At 34.6% G+C, this 21,606-nt stretch overlaps 1 protein-coding gene across 1 annotated transcript in view; it reads right to left on the bottom strand.

The window, feature by feature from the left end:
• The window catches only part of MALRD1 (MAM and LDL receptor class A domain containing 1), a 236,730-nt gene that overhangs the window by 154,746 nt on the left and 60,378 nt on the right, over positions 1–21,606 (bottom strand). The window contains exons 17-20 of the mRNA XM_085565894.1: positions 20,455–20,822; positions 18,597–19,009; positions 4,860–4,947; positions 1,995–2,171 (exon numbers count right to left, since the gene is read on the bottom strand). Coding sequence (XP_085422020.1) covers positions 1,995–2,171; positions 4,860–4,947; positions 18,597–19,009; positions 20,455–20,822 — 1,046 coding nt within the window. The remainder of the gene's footprint in view (positions 1–1,994; positions 2,172–4,859; positions 4,948–18,596; positions 19,010–20,454; positions 20,823–21,606) is intronic.

Raw genomic sequence — 21,606 nt, forward strand, 5'->3', positions numbered from 1 at the left:
AATAATCTGTCATGCAATATACATGGAAATTCATGTAAAATTCATCAGCTGAGAACGTGAGCTGCTGTATAGTTCTGTCTCCAGTCCTGTAGACTGATGACATTAGCAAATCGTAGATTGTCTACAAAGTCCATGAACATAACTAAAAAAAACCAAAAAAAACTAAACCAGATTTAAAGCAGCCCTCACAAAACTTGAAAGTTACATAAAAATGCATAAATGCATCTATTTGGTATTGGTATCAAATGCACTGTTGTCTTACTAAAAAAAAAACCCATGCAGCTGTCTTCCAAAGCATTTTTTCTTACTGAGCATCAGAGTGAGCTCACTACTGACCCTACTTAGGGTAAAGAAACCAATTTTATTTTCCATTTCTGCTGTGAATATTTATTCTCCATCACATGGTCCAAGCTGAGTCTAGTCACTCTCCAGAACTTTGGAACAGATTATTACACTAAAGTTTAAGTGATTGCAGTGAGAGTTGTGCAAGGGGAACAATAATTTATTTTAACCCATAAACCCATAAAAAATGCTGCATTAAGAAATCATGTTTTGTTGTTAGAATGTGCCTGATGCTTCCTTACTTGAAGACTAAAAATGGTAGACTAAAGAGAGAGTGAGTTTTGATTTATAGGTTGTATATCCTCACTAAGGAAGCAAGCTGCAGCCAGTGTGATCTCATGGATTGCCCATATGAAGATTAGTGATGTTTCTTGAGAATGATGAGTTGTTTTAAATGCTTATTCCCCTTTTGAACATGCTCTGTCAACATTATATTTAAAGTGCCTCTGAGAAAGATAACACCTTCCTGTGACCATATTTCTGTTTCAGTCTGGACATTTTTAAGTCCTAGTCCAGCATTGACATTTAAGTGATAAATTCCCATCTTAGTGATGAGAGACCTCAGATGGAGCAAATATGTAAAGGTGTATTCTCCACAGTATTTATCTTGCTTAGGAGAAAAATATGTTTTGTGAGCTACTGTTCTGAGAGGAGAAATATTCAGAGGGCTCTGTATTTGTGTTTCAGGGCAAGATTTCAATGGCTGTTGAAGTGGGTTTTTTCCACACTATAGGAAACTAACCATGGTACTTAAAATATCAGATTTGTTTCTTCCAGTTATTCCCACATAGGAAATAGACATAGGGAGGGAATGATACTTTGACTCACTGAGCCCTCAGCCCTGAGAGAGGTGATTGAATTCCCTTCACAATGTGTAATGAATTAAGAGTTTTCATTTTCAGTGACTAAATAGTTTTGCTTGCCTAGGCTGATGAGGTCACTGTCTCTAGATGTCTATCCCTCTCATTAACTGGCTTTGGTACTTTCAAGAACTGTTCTTTGAGGCAAAAGGAAGTCATTAAGGCGTCTAAAATGCCACAGTGTGAATTCCTGCAACTTGGAAGCAATCAACAATTGTCTTAGATCTTTATGGCACATTGCATGTGGACCTTGTCCATTGTCCCCCTTACAGTGTTCCATAAGACTATCAGAGCTTTACAGGCTGGAATTCACTTCTGTGTGGAGTAGGCTGAATTTCACAATTATTGCTGATGCTGAAACAATTTTGTATTTAAAAAATCCCAACAACCAACCAACCAACCAAAACCCATACTCATTGAAGTAGTTAAGAAGTGGATACAGTTCTCCCAGATGTCCACCCCAAAGATGAAATTCTAACGCTTTTCTCTCTTCCAGTCTGGACTAGTGAACATGCTCACTTAAAATTGTCATGTATGATTACCAATCATTAAGGAGCTGAGGATTCCTTCCCATACCACATTTTAGCAGTAACTTGAATTGAAATGTTGAGTCTGAATCAGGAGGCAGAAAGTGCATTACATCACACATATTACGAGTAAAATGTTACTATGTTCCTGGGGAAAATCACTTTAAAATAGCATCTAGGTGGTAATACCAAATTGTAACGATAAGATAGATCTTAAGACCCACAAACTAGTAAGGTAGCAAAAACCATGATTTGATCCACTCACCACAAGCTGATTCATCAGACTTATCAGAGCAGTCAGGTCTAAAATCACACTTCTGGATCATCTGGATGCAGTGGCCAGAGGCTTGACAGACAAACTCCTTCTCTGTGCAGTTGTTCATGGGGAGCGTGGCAGGAACTGAAGTTACTGAAGTAGTTGTAGAAATAGTGGGCAAGTATCCTTTGAAAAGGAGCCAAAAGGATGTTGAGCACCTGGACATTTCAGCTTCATGATTTCTTCCTTTGCCACTGTCCCCCTTTTTCCAGGGTATGGCTTTACTGGACTCATGCCTGCACCATTGAGTGACTGAAATGCTGTTCAGCAGGAGCTGAATTGGAGCTTTCCTTAGTGGAAAGCACTAGTTTTGTCACGCCATCCGTACAATCTTTGACACTTGCAGGATTTACACCTCTTTCAAATTTGGATTAACCCAGTGAATAATTTCAAAAAACTAATGCCAACAGCAATCAGAGAAGCCATTTTTCCCTGTGCACCAAAGCTAACAGATTGTTCAGATGATAATGGGTTTTTCAACATGTTGATTACTAAAAGCGACTGTGGAAATTACTATGTAACCTTCTTACCTTGTAAATTTATCGCTGAAAAAAATTATTTTCTCATTAGAGAAATTATTCTGAGGTCACCACCTTGTTCCACCACCTCCTTTATATTTTGTTCAAACTCATTACCACTTCTTTCAAATCAATTGTCTTTTTTCGTCCTGCTATTCTTTACTATGCACCTTTCTTCAAGCTTACTCTCTTTTCTTGAAAACCTTTGCTACTATTGTCCATAAAAGGAATTTCCATTATAAAGCTCCTTTTTAAAATTTAATAATTTATTGAATTATTAGCTGTAGTGCACAATGCACCTCAGCAGTACACCTGAGTTAATTAAAAAGTACATGTGAAGACTTTTCATATTAAATGTGTCTGGGAAAGCAAGGATTTTTTTTTTTATCCCTAAGGGCTGAAGCTCCAATATTGATAATAAATTACCCATTTCTATTTTGTAGGGTAGAAAGCAAATCTATGACATTAAATAAATTATTTTCCAGTCAAATTAATGATAGTCTCAAAATGTCCTAAAAGTCAAACAAAAGACTTAGAGAGGAAGGAATGTTTTGAAGTAAGAATTTTATGAATTGATATATTTATCTACAACTCAAAATAACAGCAAGGACCTTATTGGTCAGAAATTTTTAAATACAAATGCCACATTTTTAAGGCTTTGCTCCTGATACACTGAAATAGAAGAAGAAATTTTGAATAACCATAGCCTTCACAACAACTGAAAAGAAAGAAGGATCTGATACTTCCTCTATTTTGAAACAATTTATTTTCTCTACTTTATTGAATACCATTTTGTCCAGAGCAAGCATCACTGAATAGCCTTTGGTCAAGGCATTCAAATGATTTGTTGAAGCAGTACACTCAAAATTCATAAGATTCAACATCTTTAATGTTACTTATGAGAGACTTTACCACCAAGCTGTCAAGTACATCTCTCTCTGTCAGCATTTGGTCACTTAAAGTGGACCTAGAGCAATTGGGCACTGTTTGATTCTAGTGTGCAGGGACAGGGGAACCCTGCTTTTTCAACCTGATCCAATTGGTGTTAAATATGGTGGAATGTGCCGTAGCTGTTGTCTATTTTGCAGGCTATTCCCACAGTCTCTTTGACTGTTTTGGTTTGGTTTTTTTTTTTGTTGTTGTTTTTTTTTGTTGTTATTGGAATATTTTTATGGCATGGAGAAGATGAAATAAAAACAATACCCTAAACTGTCTCAAAAATTGCTCTCAATTTCAAAAATATACAGAACACAAAATCTGATTCCTGTCCACCATTATACTTGAGTATTTTCAATTTATCTTTCCACACACAATGAGGGTCTTTAATCTTAATTTGAAGCTTTGAAACTCTGACCCTCTGTGTTTTCCAATTTCTTGTTTAGTTTTAAAGTTTTCTTCCTAACTAATTTGTAATTATTTATGGATTTTCCGATTAAGATTTTATTACCTGAATATAAGGCACAATCCATTACCTGAGTATTAACAAAAAGCCTTCATATCCAAAATGTTATAATACCTGCTTTACCATGTATAAACATGTTAAAACACTAGATAATTATCTGCAAAAGAAATACTATACATATTTGATATTCCTCATAGAACTAATTATATCTGTAAGAAATTTTTGGGGTAGCAGAACAAAATGCATCTACACTAGTGTGTTTTAGAGTAAGTGCTAGGATACTATTATTCAGACACTTCTAAATTGCCTGCTGCTCTACAGCCCTGTCATGGCTTTAGAGCAACTGCCACACCATATATAACCTTGCAATACCTGCTGCAGCTGACAGTGGCCCCCTTAAAATATATTCTGTGGTGAACTCCACATCCTGAGTCTGGCATCCTGAAGTACATGTATTTTGGGATATAATATTTTACAGTTCTGTAGAGACTGTTCTACCCTTGCTAACGATGACTTTTGACAACACATTGCTCTATCACCTGAACTAATTGTGTGCTGTCATGTGAGAGGGAGGGGAAAGGTGTATCAAACTGAATTGGCAGAATGAAAGTTCAGCTCATTTACACACAGCTAAGTTTCTTTTACCTTCTAGAAGTCAAGATCTAAAAGAGTATAGAAGCTGCACACTTCTCACTAAGGATCTCTTTTGGACCTTACATGCACAGCAGAACCTATTTTTTCCTGATGCCTGGATATGAGAGTCTGAGGAGCAGGGAAATAAGTCTGGATTTCCTGACTGACATTTTAACCTCATTTTTACTTTTCTAGTAGCAATATTTACAAATAACAGCAATGAATTGGCCACAGCTTGGAGATGTGAATTTCAACTCTTACCATTGTAAAGAGTACAGCCCAGAAAAGACACATCATCGAGTCCAATGTCTCCGGTGAAACCATCTCCTACGATACCTTTCACCAAAATCTAGAAAACAAGAATTACAAAAGCATTTTTCAGTGTATAGTAGACTTCTGCTTCTCATTAAATATTTCTTATTAATTGATAGAGAAGTCATTTGCCATGTTTCTCACTTAAAATTAGATAAAATTTATTCTCTGGGATACAGTCAATTTAATGGCAATTTATGAAAGTGACTAATTATTATCAGCTTTCACTTGTGGTCACATTAATCATAGTGAACCATAACAGAATGGTTAGCTTTACAATGGTGTAAATTCACTGAAACATCATTGTGATATAAAATGATGCCAAGACATTATCATAAGTGGTACATTTTTACTACCTCCTTTGGTACTTACTGCAATAATAGTAATCATGCTTAAATATAGTACCATTCATGTTAAAAAAAAATTGTAGACTCATACAAATTTCAGTATGATGAAAACAATTAGGCAGGTAAGAAATGAGCTATGGAACCTTTTAAATAAAAACATTCTACTGTTTCATTAGACTTATCAATCCTGTATTTGCTTAATTATTTTCTACTGCCAGGGAGAAGTTGGCATTTGTGAAATACTCTCTGGAAGACTAAATAAACCTCCTGTCTTCTGTCTTTTGCAGAGTGATAAATATCCAGCAGATGATTAGTGAAAGATTTAATAAGAAATCAAGCTTAACTAAATAATAAACCCCTATTTATAAAAATAAAAAGTCTTCTCAAACCACACACTTTGAAAAAAGATGTTTTTGCTGATCCAACAGAGTTCAAACATTTTGCCATTGTTTAAAATCCTTAAAATCCAAAGTTTCTTTGTCGTTGTTTAAAATCCTTATTTTACATGCTACACACACGTTCAGCTTCAGAAATGCTGTATAACATTTCTAATGTATTTTTTCAGTTTTTCTCCACTTCAGTAAAAAATTCCTACACATGAATGAAGTATAAATAGTGGCAAAATTATGACAGTTCTGCTTCAGAGTACTGTTAGTTCTACTATTTTTGTTGTAATTTATTTATAAAGAAAGGTTATATTCAACAAGAACCATTTTTCATATGATATGTACAGAGACCTTTGAAACATTACACTTGAAATTGATTATCCTGTAACAGGATACTTAAAAGATGCAAGGAATGGCCTTAACCCCATTAAAGTAAAAGAATAATATCAGTCTAAAAATGTTAACACTGACAAATTTGTTTCTGCTATTTTGAAGTTGCATGTGAATTGTAGATTTATTACTGATGCTGACATCACCAGAGTAAATAAAAATGATTACACTTCATTTATATATTATGTCCATTAAACAAAATAAATGAGTATGCTAAAAGAAGACCGGTAAATGTCCCCTACTGTGGATATGCTCCAGATGGGCCATTTTAGCATAAAGTATATTTCAAGTGAATGACAACAATAAATGACAGCATTGCTTTTTATTGCTCTCACAGCAGTATGGGATTCTTATTTTTCCCTCAGGATACACACAAATATTTTTTATAATATTGCCAGAGGGTTTTGGGTATTTTAGGTTAAAATGGGGACAATGCTACAGTACTGGTATAAATAGCAATAGAATGGTTAGAAATGGCAAAGAGGACAAAAAAAACATTTACTATTTGGAAAGCCATGCAAGGAAATTTATTATTCCAAAATGACAGATCTCTTTCCACTGTAATGTTGACTGGCAAACAGCATTTTAAATAAAATTTTCAATTTGTTTTCAAAGTATGAATGATTATTTACCTGCAATTAATTACTTACTAATTAGCTCAAATTTAGAAAAAGAGGCAGTGAGTTTATTTAATTACACAGCAATTACTAAGATAAACCCAAATCCCCTCACAACTACACTTATTTTCCATGGGATTGGATTGTGCACTTGTGGATGTCACTGCTGAATGCGCAAGAAGCTTCAGTGTCCATGTCCCCAGTCCTGACAGACACACAGGCTGAGGACATCCTTATATAACATCTTCCACCAATATTTCCTTTAAGAAAGCTGCACTCTTGCAACTTAAGCAGGAATATGTTTTTAAAGGGATTAAAAATAGCTAAAGTTAGAAGTGACAGGACACAGTTCTCTAGAAGGAATAGAATTCAGAATACCCTTACACCCTTATCATTATGATTGTGTTGTTTAAAATCCCCCCACCCACGCTATTTTTTAAACATTTATGCACCTGGGGAACCTGATACTTTGAAATGTAACATGAACTCATTAACAACACAGAAAATGCAATAGTGGCATAGGTATACACTTAAAACTGAAAATGAGACCAATTTATGAGTTTAGAGTCTCAATACAGAGCATAGTCTATCTGTAGCTGTGGTTAAACTTTGACCACTTAAATTAATTTGCCAGACATAATTCTGCAAACTTCATAAGAGATTATATAAAGCAAACTCTAGGAAATTCATCTGCTGTGAAACTCATTTCACATCACATTTATTATTTGAATTAGAATAAATAATTCCCAATTTCATGTTTTCAGAAGTCTCAATGAAATCTATAAAGTTACTGAAAGGTGTTTGACATAAAGAAAAGAGAGGAAAAAACACAATTCCATGAAAGCAAACTGTATTAGAATGACACTTTGTATACATAAAAAGAATGATCCCTTAAGATTTTGAATAAAATAGGCTTTTGAAGAGTGATGTTATGACAAGTGTTAATAGAGTAATTACAATGGATAATATTTTTCTGTACAAATGCTAAATTTTTACAGTAATGCTCATTTCTATCACTAGCCAATTCCCACTGACGGTTACGAAAGTAAAATCTTAATTTCTATACAAACACAGTTTAAGATAGAATGGAATTTATTTCATAAACTTTGGCATATTCAAAATTCTGAGGATTTCCAAATGTCTAGGAAATGTAATCAACTTGCAATTTAGACAAACAGCAACTCAGGTTTGTCACAGGAGGTGTTAACAGGGTTATTTAGTGATTTTTATTTGTAGTTAGTTCATGGTAATTTAGATTAGCTTTCTCTGATGATTTCTGGCAAGAAATCATGTGATTTGGTTTCAAGAGGAAAGTACAACCACACAAATAAGTGACAAAAAACTTTTTAATAAAAACTTTTGTTGTAACCTACTGAAAGTAAAGTCCTAAACATTTCACTGCATATCTCTGAAATAAGCTACCCCTATGTTTTAATGCTAGGGATGAATAACTAAAATTGTACAATAATGTATAATAAATTTTCATCAAAAAAACAATAAATTCCTTATGAGGTGATGGAACTTTTGTAATTACAGAAAAAGGACAAGCCATAGAACAGAGTTTCAAAGCTTCTTTTTTGTTAAAATATTTTAATCCAATGATCATGTCACAAGTCATGTCATAAGTCTTCACTGTAGAATGTTTTTTTCAATAATGCGTGAACATCTTAATAATTTAATATGCTAATATAATATGAATATGAATAATAATTTCTCAAGTGCATTAAAAGCAAAACTATTTTTCAAGAAAACACAATTCTTTCATTAAAAAAAATTAAAAAGAGAAATTTACATTTTATTTTGAATTTTTGAGTAGTTATTTATTTACATCAAATAAGATATTGACTGCTTTGATGAGTCCAAACATTGTGATTTATTCTTCCTTGGCTCTATTTCTCTGCTTCCTCAGCTGCAGAGGAGTAGGAGCTGTGGACTTGAGATTATTCCCCCAAACTCTCATTTAGGTGTTCACTAGTTGCATTCTGTTTACATGGCACTGACCTGTTCCTCTGTACCTTCTGCAAAATGGTTTGTCTTAGGAAGAAACAAAATGTATGCATGTGTTGTCACTGTCTGTTCCAGCTTTCCCTCTCTTGGGGGGAATGATTTTGGCAATCAGAGCTGTTATGTGCTGCATGGAACCTTTCTAACCCCAAAAGCAATCACAAGTGGACACCTGCCATCAGCTTCTGGAAAGATGATCAACACTGGGTCACCACATCATTTAAATCATACCCACTAAAAAGCTTAAGATCGCACTGCCCTTCTTCAAAGCTCATCAGCCCCATTTTTTCATGACCATTGAAAATTAACTTTAGAAATTAATGTCTCAAGACTTCAAAAGTTGAAATAAATTCCTTTCACACAGGCGTCCAAATGAATTGTTACCAGCATTCTTAAGGTTACACACATCAAATATGAAAAATATTGTGCCAAATATTTGATGTTTTACAGTGCTTGGTTTTACAAGATACTGAGAAACACTAGTTCTAGTTCAGTAAAGCACTTTATCACACTTCACTATAAGCTTGTGAACCCTCATGCTGATTTATGATGTTTTTCACAGCATTTCTCTAAAGTGCAGGGATGAATCACATTTCTATCCTGTTTCAGACTATTCAGTGATATTGGTGGGATTAATAACTACATATTCTGGGAGTGTTTACTTTCCTGTATTAAGGTCACAAAACTTCATTTAAGAGAAAAGATCCTGTTGTCACTCTGTAATACTAGCACTGGAAGAATTATTGTGAGAGTACTATATTGTCAATGCCTAAAAATTTCTGAGATTCTAGCTTTATAAAACAACTTGTTTAGCCTGCCCATTTCAGAAACATCTGTATAGCAATTATAATTATGAAACTATATTTAAACCACCTGAAGTTCATAGTCAGTTTTGACTTAATCCATAAGAATATACAAAGTCTGCTTTCTTTTCTCCCAAACATGGTTTTTCTCAGATTTTATATGTAAATAAGTAAAACAAACAAACAAAAAAAAAAAACAGGATTCTGGCTGAGTTACTACATCAAATACCTGGGACTTATGGTCTTGAAAGAAGTGTCCCACATTGTCCAGGATGACTTGTTATGACCTGAGTAATTCTGTCCCTCCCTTCTGTACAGTAGAGCATACCAAGATACAAAGGGCTGCAGAAAGTCATCTTCACATCTCTGTCTAGGGAAGTCTGCACTGGGCTGAATGGACAGACTTTTTCTGATCTATGCAGTGCTTACTGCAAAGGCAATTCTTCCATGCTGAGATAAGGAGCATCCTCAGAGGAGGCACTCATTGCTTTCTTTTCAGTACTTGTGAATACACTTGTGGTAATAAACAGTGAATTATCTGTTCAGCAGTAAATGCTAGTGAGCAAAGGGATCACTATTAGACCTTCTGCCTAAAAGAAGTGGACCTTTCCTGACCCAAAGGACTTCCCCTGACTTAGTTACATAGAATTGCTGCTCCTACATCCATGCATACAGCCTTAACCTCCCAAAGTAAGAAAACAATAACAGAGATATCACCAGAATATGTGGATTGACATAAAATCCTGTCTTCATTGGAGTTGAGAGTTTTGACACTTCAGTGAGAGTAGATTTCTACATTGTTTCTTAATTCTGCTCTAAGCATACTCAAAACCAGAAAGATTGTAAAAATATTTTTAAAACTCTGTTTGATATAAAGCATAACACTATGGAAAGAAATTTAATTAAATCTTCAACATAGTACAGATTTCCTGTGATCTTCCTGTTATATTTTCAAAGATCCAGTTAAGTCATGACATAAAAGTCACTAACATTTTCCTTCTCCTTGAAAATTTATCCAAGTCTTATTTTCCTGTTGAGCAGTTGCTGATAACTAATACAGTAATATCAATAGGAAATATCAAACAGTACTCTTCATTTTCAGGAAAACAAAACTCCTATCTTACATGATGCCCCCTGAATTCAAATGGCCCAACACAGTTTCTCAGTGGGCTGTGGATTCTGAAAGATGGTGAAAACTTTTGATTACTTCAGGTTTTCCATATTTAAAATATGGGCAGAACTTGACAGTTCAGTGGAGAATAGAAAGGCTATTTTTACTTTATATGATTTCCTTTGAGCAGCCTGCATGTAAATAGGGACAAAAAAGGTAAAAAACACTCACCCCAGCCCCCTTGTGCTCTCCCCTCTCAAGAAAAAAAAAAAAATTGCAAGGAAATGACATATTTGAAATTAAGAATATAATTTTCACTGGAAAACGCATTATTAGAGATAGCTTAAAAATTCTTATTCCTTGTCCCCTTTGTGCACATGTTGTGACTTGACAACATCATGACAAGTTTTCCATAGCATATCAATAGGACAAAGAATAAATTATTTTTATTGTTAGAATGGATTATCTCTTTAGTATTCTGATAACATTAAACAAAAGGCCACTATCTTTCCCGAAGACCTGAGCTAAGCCCCAAAAATTTTCTCTGAAGGTTTATACAATGTATTTTCCTGATTTCTCATGTGATTTCCTTGTTTCCAAAGCTTTCTATGTTCTGAAATCCATTTATCAAAAATGGCAAAACGATTGTTTATGAATGACTTAAAAAAAAACTATGCACTACTTTTTTTTCAAATACACTGCATTGTACTGCACACATTTTCAGCATTAAAATTCTCTGTATCTCAATTCATGCTGTAGGTATTGAATATACTTCACTATCAACACAAAGCTCATCACAACCACAAAATCTTAAGGTTATTTTTCACCCCTTCCCACAAGTGCCTTGGCTCACACATTGCCCACTCTATGTGTATATTGTTTCTGACCTAGACCATGGACTAGTTAGGAAGCCTGAGCATGAATTGCCCAAACTAGAGCCTATACAAGTTCTGCATGAAGTATGGAGGACATTGACATGAGATATGCCATCTTTTGTTCCTGGCCCTCTACAGCCTCTTGAGGCTGGTTGTAAGGACAGGGCATGGTGGAGAGTTTAGGACCTACAAGTGCAAAAATCAGAGCTGCCATACAAAGGGCATTCTGAAAATGACTGTCTTAAAAGGAGACACAAAAGACACTTCAACAGGATAGACTTGGACTATTCCACACGATTTGGCCTGACAGAGCAACCTCTGGCACAGTTCAGCCACCCTGAAACCATCTCTGCACATCACACCTGCCAGGAAACATTCTGAAAAGGCATGAGTGTTAAATACAGGTAAGACAGCAACTTTTTGGGTTTTGGGCATGTAATTGGTTTTGGTTGGTTGGTTGGGTTTCTTTCTTGTTTTGTTTAAATAACACACAGAATTGTGTAGGCTTTGCCATGGGCTTCATGCAAAAAGTGTGGCCAGCCAGCTAAGGGAGGTGATTCTGCCACTCTGCCCACCTGGTGAGCCCACACCTGGAGTACTGTATCCAGCTCTGGATTCCCCAGCATAAGAACCACAGAGACCTGTAAGAGTACGTCTAGAGGAGGGCCACAAAAACTGGTCAGAGCATTGGAACACCTCTCCTATGAAGCCAGCATGAAAGATTTGAATTTAGAGGATATGTGGAGACCTTATGGCAGCCTTTCAGTACTTAACGCCGGCTCTTAAGAAAGATGGAGATTTTTTTCCAAGACATATATTGACAGGACAAGGGGCAATGATTTTCAATTGAAAGAGCTTTACATTGGACATGAAGAAAGAAATTTTTTATGATGATGGTGAGAAGGGCGCTGGTCAGGTTAGGTAAGAATTTAAGCAAGATGTCTCTTCCATTTCAGTGCATTTGGATATTTAAAGGTCCATATTAGCCAATTAATAAAAACTTGCTCCAGAGACAAATACATACAAAACTGTGCAGGTCTGCCCGAAACTACAGGCTGTACAATGCCACATGGAAAACAAAATAAGAATAATTACTGTAAACAGACCAGAAACCAACAGCATAATGTAAATGTAAAAACCAGAGTATTGTGCAATATGCAAAGACATATCAGGGATGAAAGAAGCCAACATACAGTCAGAAAAAGACCTACTGAGATGCAGCAAATATGCCTAGATATCCATTTATTTGAAGTACTATTGGAGGAGTAAGGTGGAACAAAAGTAAATGGTAACATTTAAAGGACAGGGGAAAAAAAAGGGAAAAAAAAAAAAAAAAAAAAAAGGATTCCTGAATTCCAATCTTAGCAGATTATTAGGGGAAGTACAATGGAGAAGAGTAAGAGAAGGAAGATGAGTGATAAATTGAAAATTGAAACTGAAGCTGTTTTTAGAGTGGAAATTCATGCTCTCTAAATCTTTGTGTGCAAATTACTAGCAGGGAATGGATCAAAAGCAATAACATTAAAATGATCACAACTAGGTATTAGACATGTAATAAATGTCTTAGAGAAGTCCTTGACAAGTTCAGAGCTGCTTCAACACCATATTTTAATGAAAAATATGTATCTGACCAACTAAACATTAACAAACTCTACTGGTATGTCAAAACACGCTGAAATGAGACCCTGAAGAAGGAAGCAGGTAGACAATCAAATCAAGGCAGGAGGCTAATAACACTTGACAATAATAAGGGTTCAATAAGGGCGAAAGTGACTTCAGAAAATCTGATATCACAGCTAGAATATCTAAAAGAGTGAGTCTCCCAACACACCACAAGCTCTGTGCAGCAGTGCCTCGCAGCACGAGCGCAGATGCGCGGTGGCAGGGTTAGCCATCCACAGCCCAGTGTGCCTCCCCATGGATTGCATCACCCACAGCAGTGCCACATCCTGGCACCCAGTAGTTCCACCCAGGCAGGTGGGAGGTCATAGCCTCTTTATTATCCTTCTAGCCCTTAACAGACTTCTGGTAATTTTCCAAGTTACTTATTGATTCCATTTGTGGTTTCTTGTACACAAAAGATCCATCACCAATGAGCTGTACAACAGACCATCCTAAAATACTATTTCCTTTTGCTTGGATTGTTTTACATAATGATTTTATAGAATACCTCTCTTGTCTCTAGTCACTAATAGAAAAATCACTAATGATCTTTATCTATAAAGCTTTTATAACACTGTTGATTAGATGTTTTTCTGCTAAATCTCAAGCAACTTTCTTTCTGAAAGGAACACAGTTTACCCAAGTGTTTGAGAAAGGGTCAAACATTTCCATTTTTTTCACAGTTTAATGTTCCAAAAATAAGGGTAAATACACAATTACTTTGATTTGTTTTCTTTCTTCCTGTGCTTTCCACACTAGGAAATAATACTTTTCCTTGGGACAACAAAAAGTAATGCACACTTTTCCAGAGAAGTTGCAGGCAAAGAAGTTTGGTTAAGTTTCATTAGCTACATGTTCTGGAACATACTAGCATAAGTCTGATGCTTATCAATTAATAACTAGAGAAGACTGAAAAATTCACACAAGCCCACAAAACTATCGATGTTACAAACACTATTAAAATATTCTCTCTGAGGGGCTGTGAAATGGGGTACAAGATTTAAATTTGTAATTTCCATAGTTCTGATGCTTATTATTGTAGGAAATGTAATTGTAATTGTTCTTACTTAAAGGATATTATAACTAACAAAGAAGACTAGTGATTCATTATCTTGTCTTAAATAGGTAAAAAGGGTATTTAGTTTACTATAAGTCCCATGTACTATTCATGTACAAAGTGCTATTATCACCACTAGAAATGCATGAAAGAAAAACATTACATTCTGAAACCTCAAAAATTGCCACAGTGGACTCTTGTTTGAAGCAGAACCCCAAACTACTATAAAAATAGGTTTTAAAATGTAATTACACAAAAATTTCCATTTACCTCTAGAATTCTGAGTCTTTCATTACATAAATGGCTGGTGGGGTGAGGGTGTTGATCAATCCTTTCTTTCCTCAGAAAAGTAATTGCAAGAAACAGCAAGAATTGCAGAAATAATTGAAGAGTGATTTTTGTGATGCTGTTTCACTTATTACAGAGCAGATAATCAGAATCCCCAAAGAAAACTGCTATCTCATCTCACTGAGGAGTGAAAAGGAAGAGTAGAGGGTGAAAAAGCAGAACAGCCTATGTTGTTGTAATCTAACCAGCTTAGTACCTTCTGTATGACTTTTAGCACTTCTATTTCTCTTGACAATATGAATGACAAGAGCCTGGGTGTAAAAGATGTGCTCACTACATATGTATTTGATATGAAACTGATATGCCAAAGTCATAACATAAACCATAATGCAAATATCTGTATATTAAAAAAAAATAGCACAACAGATAAAAATAATCATTGGAGAAAGAATGTATTAGATTTGTGTTCACAGAGCATAGGGCTATTCTATATTCATACCAAATGTATCATTCTAATTTTCAATCAATATTCTATTACTTTCTAAGCTAAAACTTAATTGATAAAATGATTAAAATTATTATAGTGGATTTTTTGTTTACTTTTCTTAACTACTTGTAAAATAAGAAAATTGTCAAATGCATTTTATAACTACTTAATTGCAATGTTATTTTGCATTATTTATTTTCTTCTGATTTTAGTCCTTATTTTTCACACTTCAATGGAGAAACTTTTATATTTGAAGGAACAAGTAAGGTTTTATATATGATACTCATAATACTAAAATGTTTAGTAACAAAACCAAATATAGCATTAATAGCTAACCGTGGAGTTAAACATTGTATTTGCATTTTTAAATTTCATAAGAGTCAATGAACAAAATGCAAAACTGACCTTTATGAAATAATCACAAAATTATTATAGACTCCCTAATGTACTACTTAAATTTTGCAGTACCAAAGATCTATAACCATCTTTGTTTATAGAGATAAATGTGTAAACTACATGGGCAAAAAGGGAAGAACTGTATTGGGTTAAAGATAATGATTCTTTTTTTAATAATGTTTTGCAATATAGTAAAGTTGCATTAGGTCTCTTAAGACAGACTTGATAGGTATGTGATTTCTATCATGACAAAAAGGAGACTACAAAAGGATTGAAATATGGAATTTTGCCCTTTTTCACAAACCATCACTTCCTTTCTGTATCATCAGAAATATGAATAAATAGAGCAAGCTAAGAGAGTAAAATTTTTCGAAAATGTTAAAATAGAGTCTTTGCACCTTCTTCTGAGCAGAAACTATTTCAGATATGGTTATTCTGAAGAAGATAAAAGCAAACATTATTCATCATCAATATGAGTAGGTTACCATGGACAGAATCTTATTTTACTACCTTTTCAAGTGTTTATCTAATGAAAAGACATGTAAGTAAACTTCTCAGGATGAAAATAAATGCAGAACAAGTAAAGACACAAAAACACTCGACAGTGTTTTTTTTCATGTTGAAACAAGTATCCCATAGAATTAAAAGGAATAGTTTATAAGAAATGTATTTTTAACTTGAATTTTTCCAATTAAGAAAATTGTATAATTTCTTGTAGATAATATTCTTTGCAGAGGAAGCAAAATTATAGATCAATAAAGCTGCAAAATTTTTAAAAGCATGTGTATTTGGGAATATTTTCAACACTGGTCAGTAGGAGTAATTCACAGAGGTTCTTAATTTTGTCTCAGAAAATTGCATTCCTTTAGTTTAAATAGTTTAGGTCTGAATTTACCTTTTCCTCCTCCAGCTATTCCCACAGTTCTCAATGATGTCACATTTAACACTCAGATGGGAAACTTCTGATGGAACACCATGGAATAATGGCAGCCAAAACAAAGGTTTCTCAACAAAATTAAGATTCTGAGGCTTATTGGGAGTGGGTGTGAACCTAGTGAGTCTGCTCTTGCCTTTGGGTTTCTGCCAGAGCATTCAATTAAAGGGCCTAGAGTTTCATACCTATAGAGTTCAAAATTTTCAAAAGAGAATCTGACTTTCAAGAGATTCTCAAATGCTTTTTTTTGCTGCTTTGAATTTTTGGCTGACAATTCCTCCTTTTTGAAGGAGTTGGTGTATAGGCACAATTATTTATATACTCCCAAAACTGACTTCTCATGTTTAGCAAATAAACTGAAAATGTTAATTTGAGGGATTTATTATTTATAGTGATTATTTCTCCAACTGGGGTCAACAAATTACCTACTTACATAGGGAAGAGAGAGGAAGCGGACACATCTCAGATGTATAATTATCTCATACATTTAGAAGAGAAAAAGCAAAATGAAAGTCTGATTGACAAAGATTTGGACTATCTTTGGTCCTAGAGTCTAACATTTTCTATTCACTAGGAATCTCTGAAAATCCTGTAAGAGCTGACAAGATGCTCTAGTTAGAGACGGAGAAGATTGTGAAGCCAAGACTTGTATATTGACCAGAAAATTGTTTTAAAGTTCTATCTTGTTTTCAGACTTTCATTTAAAAAAAAAACATTCTCAGGTGAATCTAAACACTTCATTTGAAGCATTGAGGTGACCTACAAGACCTTAAGCATGTGGTGTGAAGCAGTGAAACTAAGTTTATGGGGTGTGGGGAACACAGTTAGTAAATATAGAAGCTACAGCTTTAATACAGTTACACAGCCTGGGGACAGCCTAAAACCAACTGAGACACTATTGTAGTATAAATCTCAGTAGAAATACTTGAAATATAGAGTATTTAAACACTATACACTTAAAAGAAAGTTCGGAAAGAGAAAGAAAGATTGGAAAGAGATCAGCATTTGGCAACTTAGAAGAAAGAACGCAACTTGCTCTCTTCAAAACTTCTAAGTTTTAAAGTGTTGTAGGTTGTGACACAGCAAACTCCCTTATAAGATACACAATACACAATAATGAACATCAGATCTTGATCTCTTTCTTCAGAACAATCAAACTTATACCTCACACCCCACAAAAATGACTATAAGAAACAAAAATAGATCAAAATAAGATCTTTGAAATTCCCTGCACAGAACTGTGCAAGTACAACAGAAAACCCTACAACACTAATACATGAAAAACATTTCAGTTACTGAATAGACCTTCCTAATTCTCAGAAGGTCAAATACAGGATACAGAGGTTTAGAACAATTTTAGATAAACCAATAAATGGGGGAAGGGGAGGCGAGGACAGGGAAGGGCAGGTAATGGAAGAAAAGGGAGCTTTGATAGCATTATGTTTATATTCCTTTATATTTTTACAAAAGGTTTTGACAGAAAATGAAGACTCTCATTCCATGTGCCTCTTTGCATCCACAGTAATATGAATGCCTTTTCCTCCAATCTACTTTCCTCCAAAGTAGATTTCTCTCTACTTAAAAATAGTGGTTTTGAAAATAATAATGAACAATCTAAAGAAAATATTGCACTATATCAGATTTCAAATGAAGGTTGAAAATGCTTCTTTTTATAATGTGGTGGTGGGGAGAGAAGGGTGGTAATTTTAGGACCAGTTGACAATCAAGAAAACCAGTGCTACCTCTAATAACCCTGCAGTATATCCCAACCGGAATAAACAGACCACACGTAATCAAAGATAAATAATATATACAAGATTTAAAAGAGGAGAATATAAGTCAAGGCTTATAACTGTAACTTACTTTAATCATCTCTTTTTTAATGAAATTTTTGACTCTTAGTCTAACCTGGCAGCCAAATATTTGGTATTGATATATTTTCTGGCATTATATAATTAAAAATTAATTTGTAACTGTTTAAAAATAAGGCAAAGCAGAGGATATTCTTTTGAACAGAATTAATGAATCAAACTATTTTGTAGTAGATTTGGATAAGATTTTTTTTACCAAATCTTTGAAAAACAAAACCAGTATCCATTTTAAATAACACATATTCAAAATATTAAAATTAAGTGGTTTAGAGGGAAAAGTTAATGTAAACAGAAGAACAAAAATATTTTATATATTTCTTCAAAAATCCCTACAAACATGCTTGGAAGCAAAATTGATCAGACAGTTACAAATAGCTTTGAGATTGTGCAGTCATTTATATACACTCCGTGTTTTATGATGCAGCAAATAGACACTTCAAAACCTAGAAGGATCATACCTGAAATGGCTTAGAACTGCTGATGAAGAGTGTCTGTCTGATCCATCTGTTTTCTTGATTTCCAAACTTGTACCACAACAGCCATCCCTTAGAGTTACTCACAGTTCTTTGGAAGACTGACAGCTTATAAACTTCTTTTCCAAACATGTGATAATGGAAGCGGAAAACACAGGTTCCATAGCCAGAAGGGTTGAAGAGAGGACTAAGCAAAACTGCTTTATCTTGGAATAGGCGTGGCTCAGAGGACTCCAGGTAAAGGTAGTGTCCTCTGGCCGTGCCTGTCGTGTGATCCTTTAACGGGCCTGTATTGACTGTGGGGGTTGGACCCCGTATTCTGATCCAGTCAAAGTCATCCTGTACATCCTGCTCCCAATTGCACAGCCCATTTTCAAAGTTGCACTGTAGGTCAGGGTCTGAAATGTAAAGAGAACAGAATGTCAAAATAAAAAAGCAGTATCAAAAGGGGAGGGTGCTTTTATATTTTTTTTATCCTCACAAATATGTATTTCCAATATATATCTGTCAAATTGTACTTAATTTATTGAATAAACAGAACTGTGAGTAAAAGTACCCATGTCATTAATTTTATTTATTACTGAAATTAAAGACTGTAAAGTTCTTTCACGGAAAGTGAACAGATCAAAGGAGTTAAAATTGAGGTTAATTGAATGAAATAAACCACACCATACTCTCTTGTAGGTATGTGTGATAAATGATATAATGTATTTTTGCTTGGCAGATGTAGTCCTAAAAACACATTGGAGTTTAGATCTTTATTACCCTAAATAATATTAACATGATAATTTTATCAAGGCTATATCAAAGCATTTATAATACAACTGCATTTTTTTATTTGACACCAAGTAAAAATGTATTAATTACTTCTAATATAAAACAAAATATGTCATTGGTGGTGAACTTGCATTCCAACTTTGTATCTGCTTTTAATAAGCAGTAACTGACATTATAGCATTTTTTTTAAAATTAAGCTGCTGCATTTAATGGTGGTTAAAACTGCAACCCAACCTTATCGTAGACCTCAAAATAGGTTATAAATAAGCTAGACATTTCACAAATAAGAAAACTAAGATAAGCTGGAAAGCCTTCACTTTCTTTTAAATTTACAGCAGTTCTAAGTTGATATTCAGCAATTATTGCTGCAGACTGATATCACCTCGAGCATGTAAGGTGTCCCCCATTCTCAAACTGATTGTGATTTGCATAATTCAGTTACCTCAGAAAGTGATAAAGTAAATGCTAGTTAATTTTATTTTATATTAATGTTCTTGAGTTCTTAAAATTGATGAATGCATGCTTCAGGGGAAAAACCATCAACAGCACCCTTCAGCACTCAAGGTGAATGTCAAAAATGGGAACAACTCACAGCTTTCCTCAGTATGTTCAAGTGCTTCCTCTGAAGGGGACAAATATGTTCAGCATACCTCCTATCTTTAGTATAGATATTTTAAATTTTTTTCGATAGGAAGAATATAGTCATAAGAAGAAGTAGGCCATACACTCCTCTCAGTCCATCAGTATGTCTGTACTTCGGTCAGTAAAATCAAAGATAGCACCTTGACTTTACATCCTCCCTTTTAAAATAAATTTGTGACAAATGTTTGTGTTTTACACAAGATAAAGAAATGGAGTTGCTTTGGATAAAGGAAATAGAATTCCATTTATCCTCAGTTTAACTCACCATATGCATTTAAGTTTAAAGTTATCATTCTGTTCTATGTCTAACTATACTGAGTGGAATCATTACTGGATGTAGCAATTCTGTTCTCTTTCAGTTCAGGGGTGAATTGGCAAGCCAATTTTTGTGCGGTGTTAGTAAGCAATAGTGGAGAATACTCACCACAGTTGTCTTCATCCGATCCATCCCCACAGTCATCCACAAGATCACAGACCAATAAACTGTCAATACAAGCTTTTGTGTCTCTGCACCAGAAGCGATTTGGACCTTCACAAATTAATGCTGGAGGTGGGAGAGCACAGTTTTCAAATCTAATATCATCAATTGCTGAGACGCCTTCATAAACACCCAGACTGATTTTATCCAGTGAAAATTGGAAAGGATGTGGAAGGCGTCCAAGCTGAATGACTGCCTTCAGCCACTGATTTCCCTCGTTGTAATACGTCCTCCAAAGAACAGTAGGCTGTCCCAGCCCATCCACAAGCAATTGCAGCTCTGCTGCCCCAACTGACTCTCCATAATTATAATACCTAAAATGATAAAATAAGAATGTTAGGTGGGCAAATGAGGAAAATGGACCACATCAGTTAAAATGACCCCTATCTTTTCTGTTGTATCTCTGTGATACATAGGAAGACCACAGGGCCTGTAAGTCAATCCATTTTCGAATGATGGTAGGACAGGCTGCTATATCAGTCTAGGCCTCATCTCAGGAATTGAAGATTTTGAGAGAAGAAGCATACTTCATTAAACTGAAACCCAGAACTGAACAGATATATTTTCTTTTCTATTCAGCAACAAACGCTGCTCACTCAGATGAAAAATTTATTTTTATAAATTTAATTCAGTACATGATTGTAAAGTTTCAAGAAGGAAAACCAGAACACCTACTGAATGCATAAGTATGCTTTCTATGTATGTTAGTTTTTGTTAGCATGTTTCCTTCTAAGCCTTCAGCATTTAAAACTGACAAATACTTAGGTTGGCAATTGTACAACAAAACTGGGAGCAGAAGCATGTCTACAACCAACAACTTGTAATATCCAACTTCAAGTCATGAATCTTGGATAAAAGACAGTTCCACTTCCTATGGCAGATGTATTTGATATCACTGAGACAAACTGCTCTTAATAACATCAAGGTCAGGCCAAACCTTTATTTAAAGAGTAACACCAGTTTGGCCTAGTAAACAAATTATCAAAGCTATATTTCTTCTTCCTATCTTTGACAAGTTTGCACAAAGACTGAGACAAGACAATTACTGAAAATATTTGTGTTTTCTTAAAAAAAAATCACATTTTCAAATTTACCTAA

The sequence above is a fragment of the Lonchura striata genome, chromosome 2 (assembly GCF_050655825.1).
Source record: "Lonchura striata isolate lonStrDom1 chromosome 2, ASM5065582v1, whole genome shotgun sequence".
Classification (NCBI taxonomy): domain Eukaryota; kingdom Metazoa; phylum Chordata; class Aves; order Passeriformes; family Estrildidae; genus Lonchura; species Lonchura striata.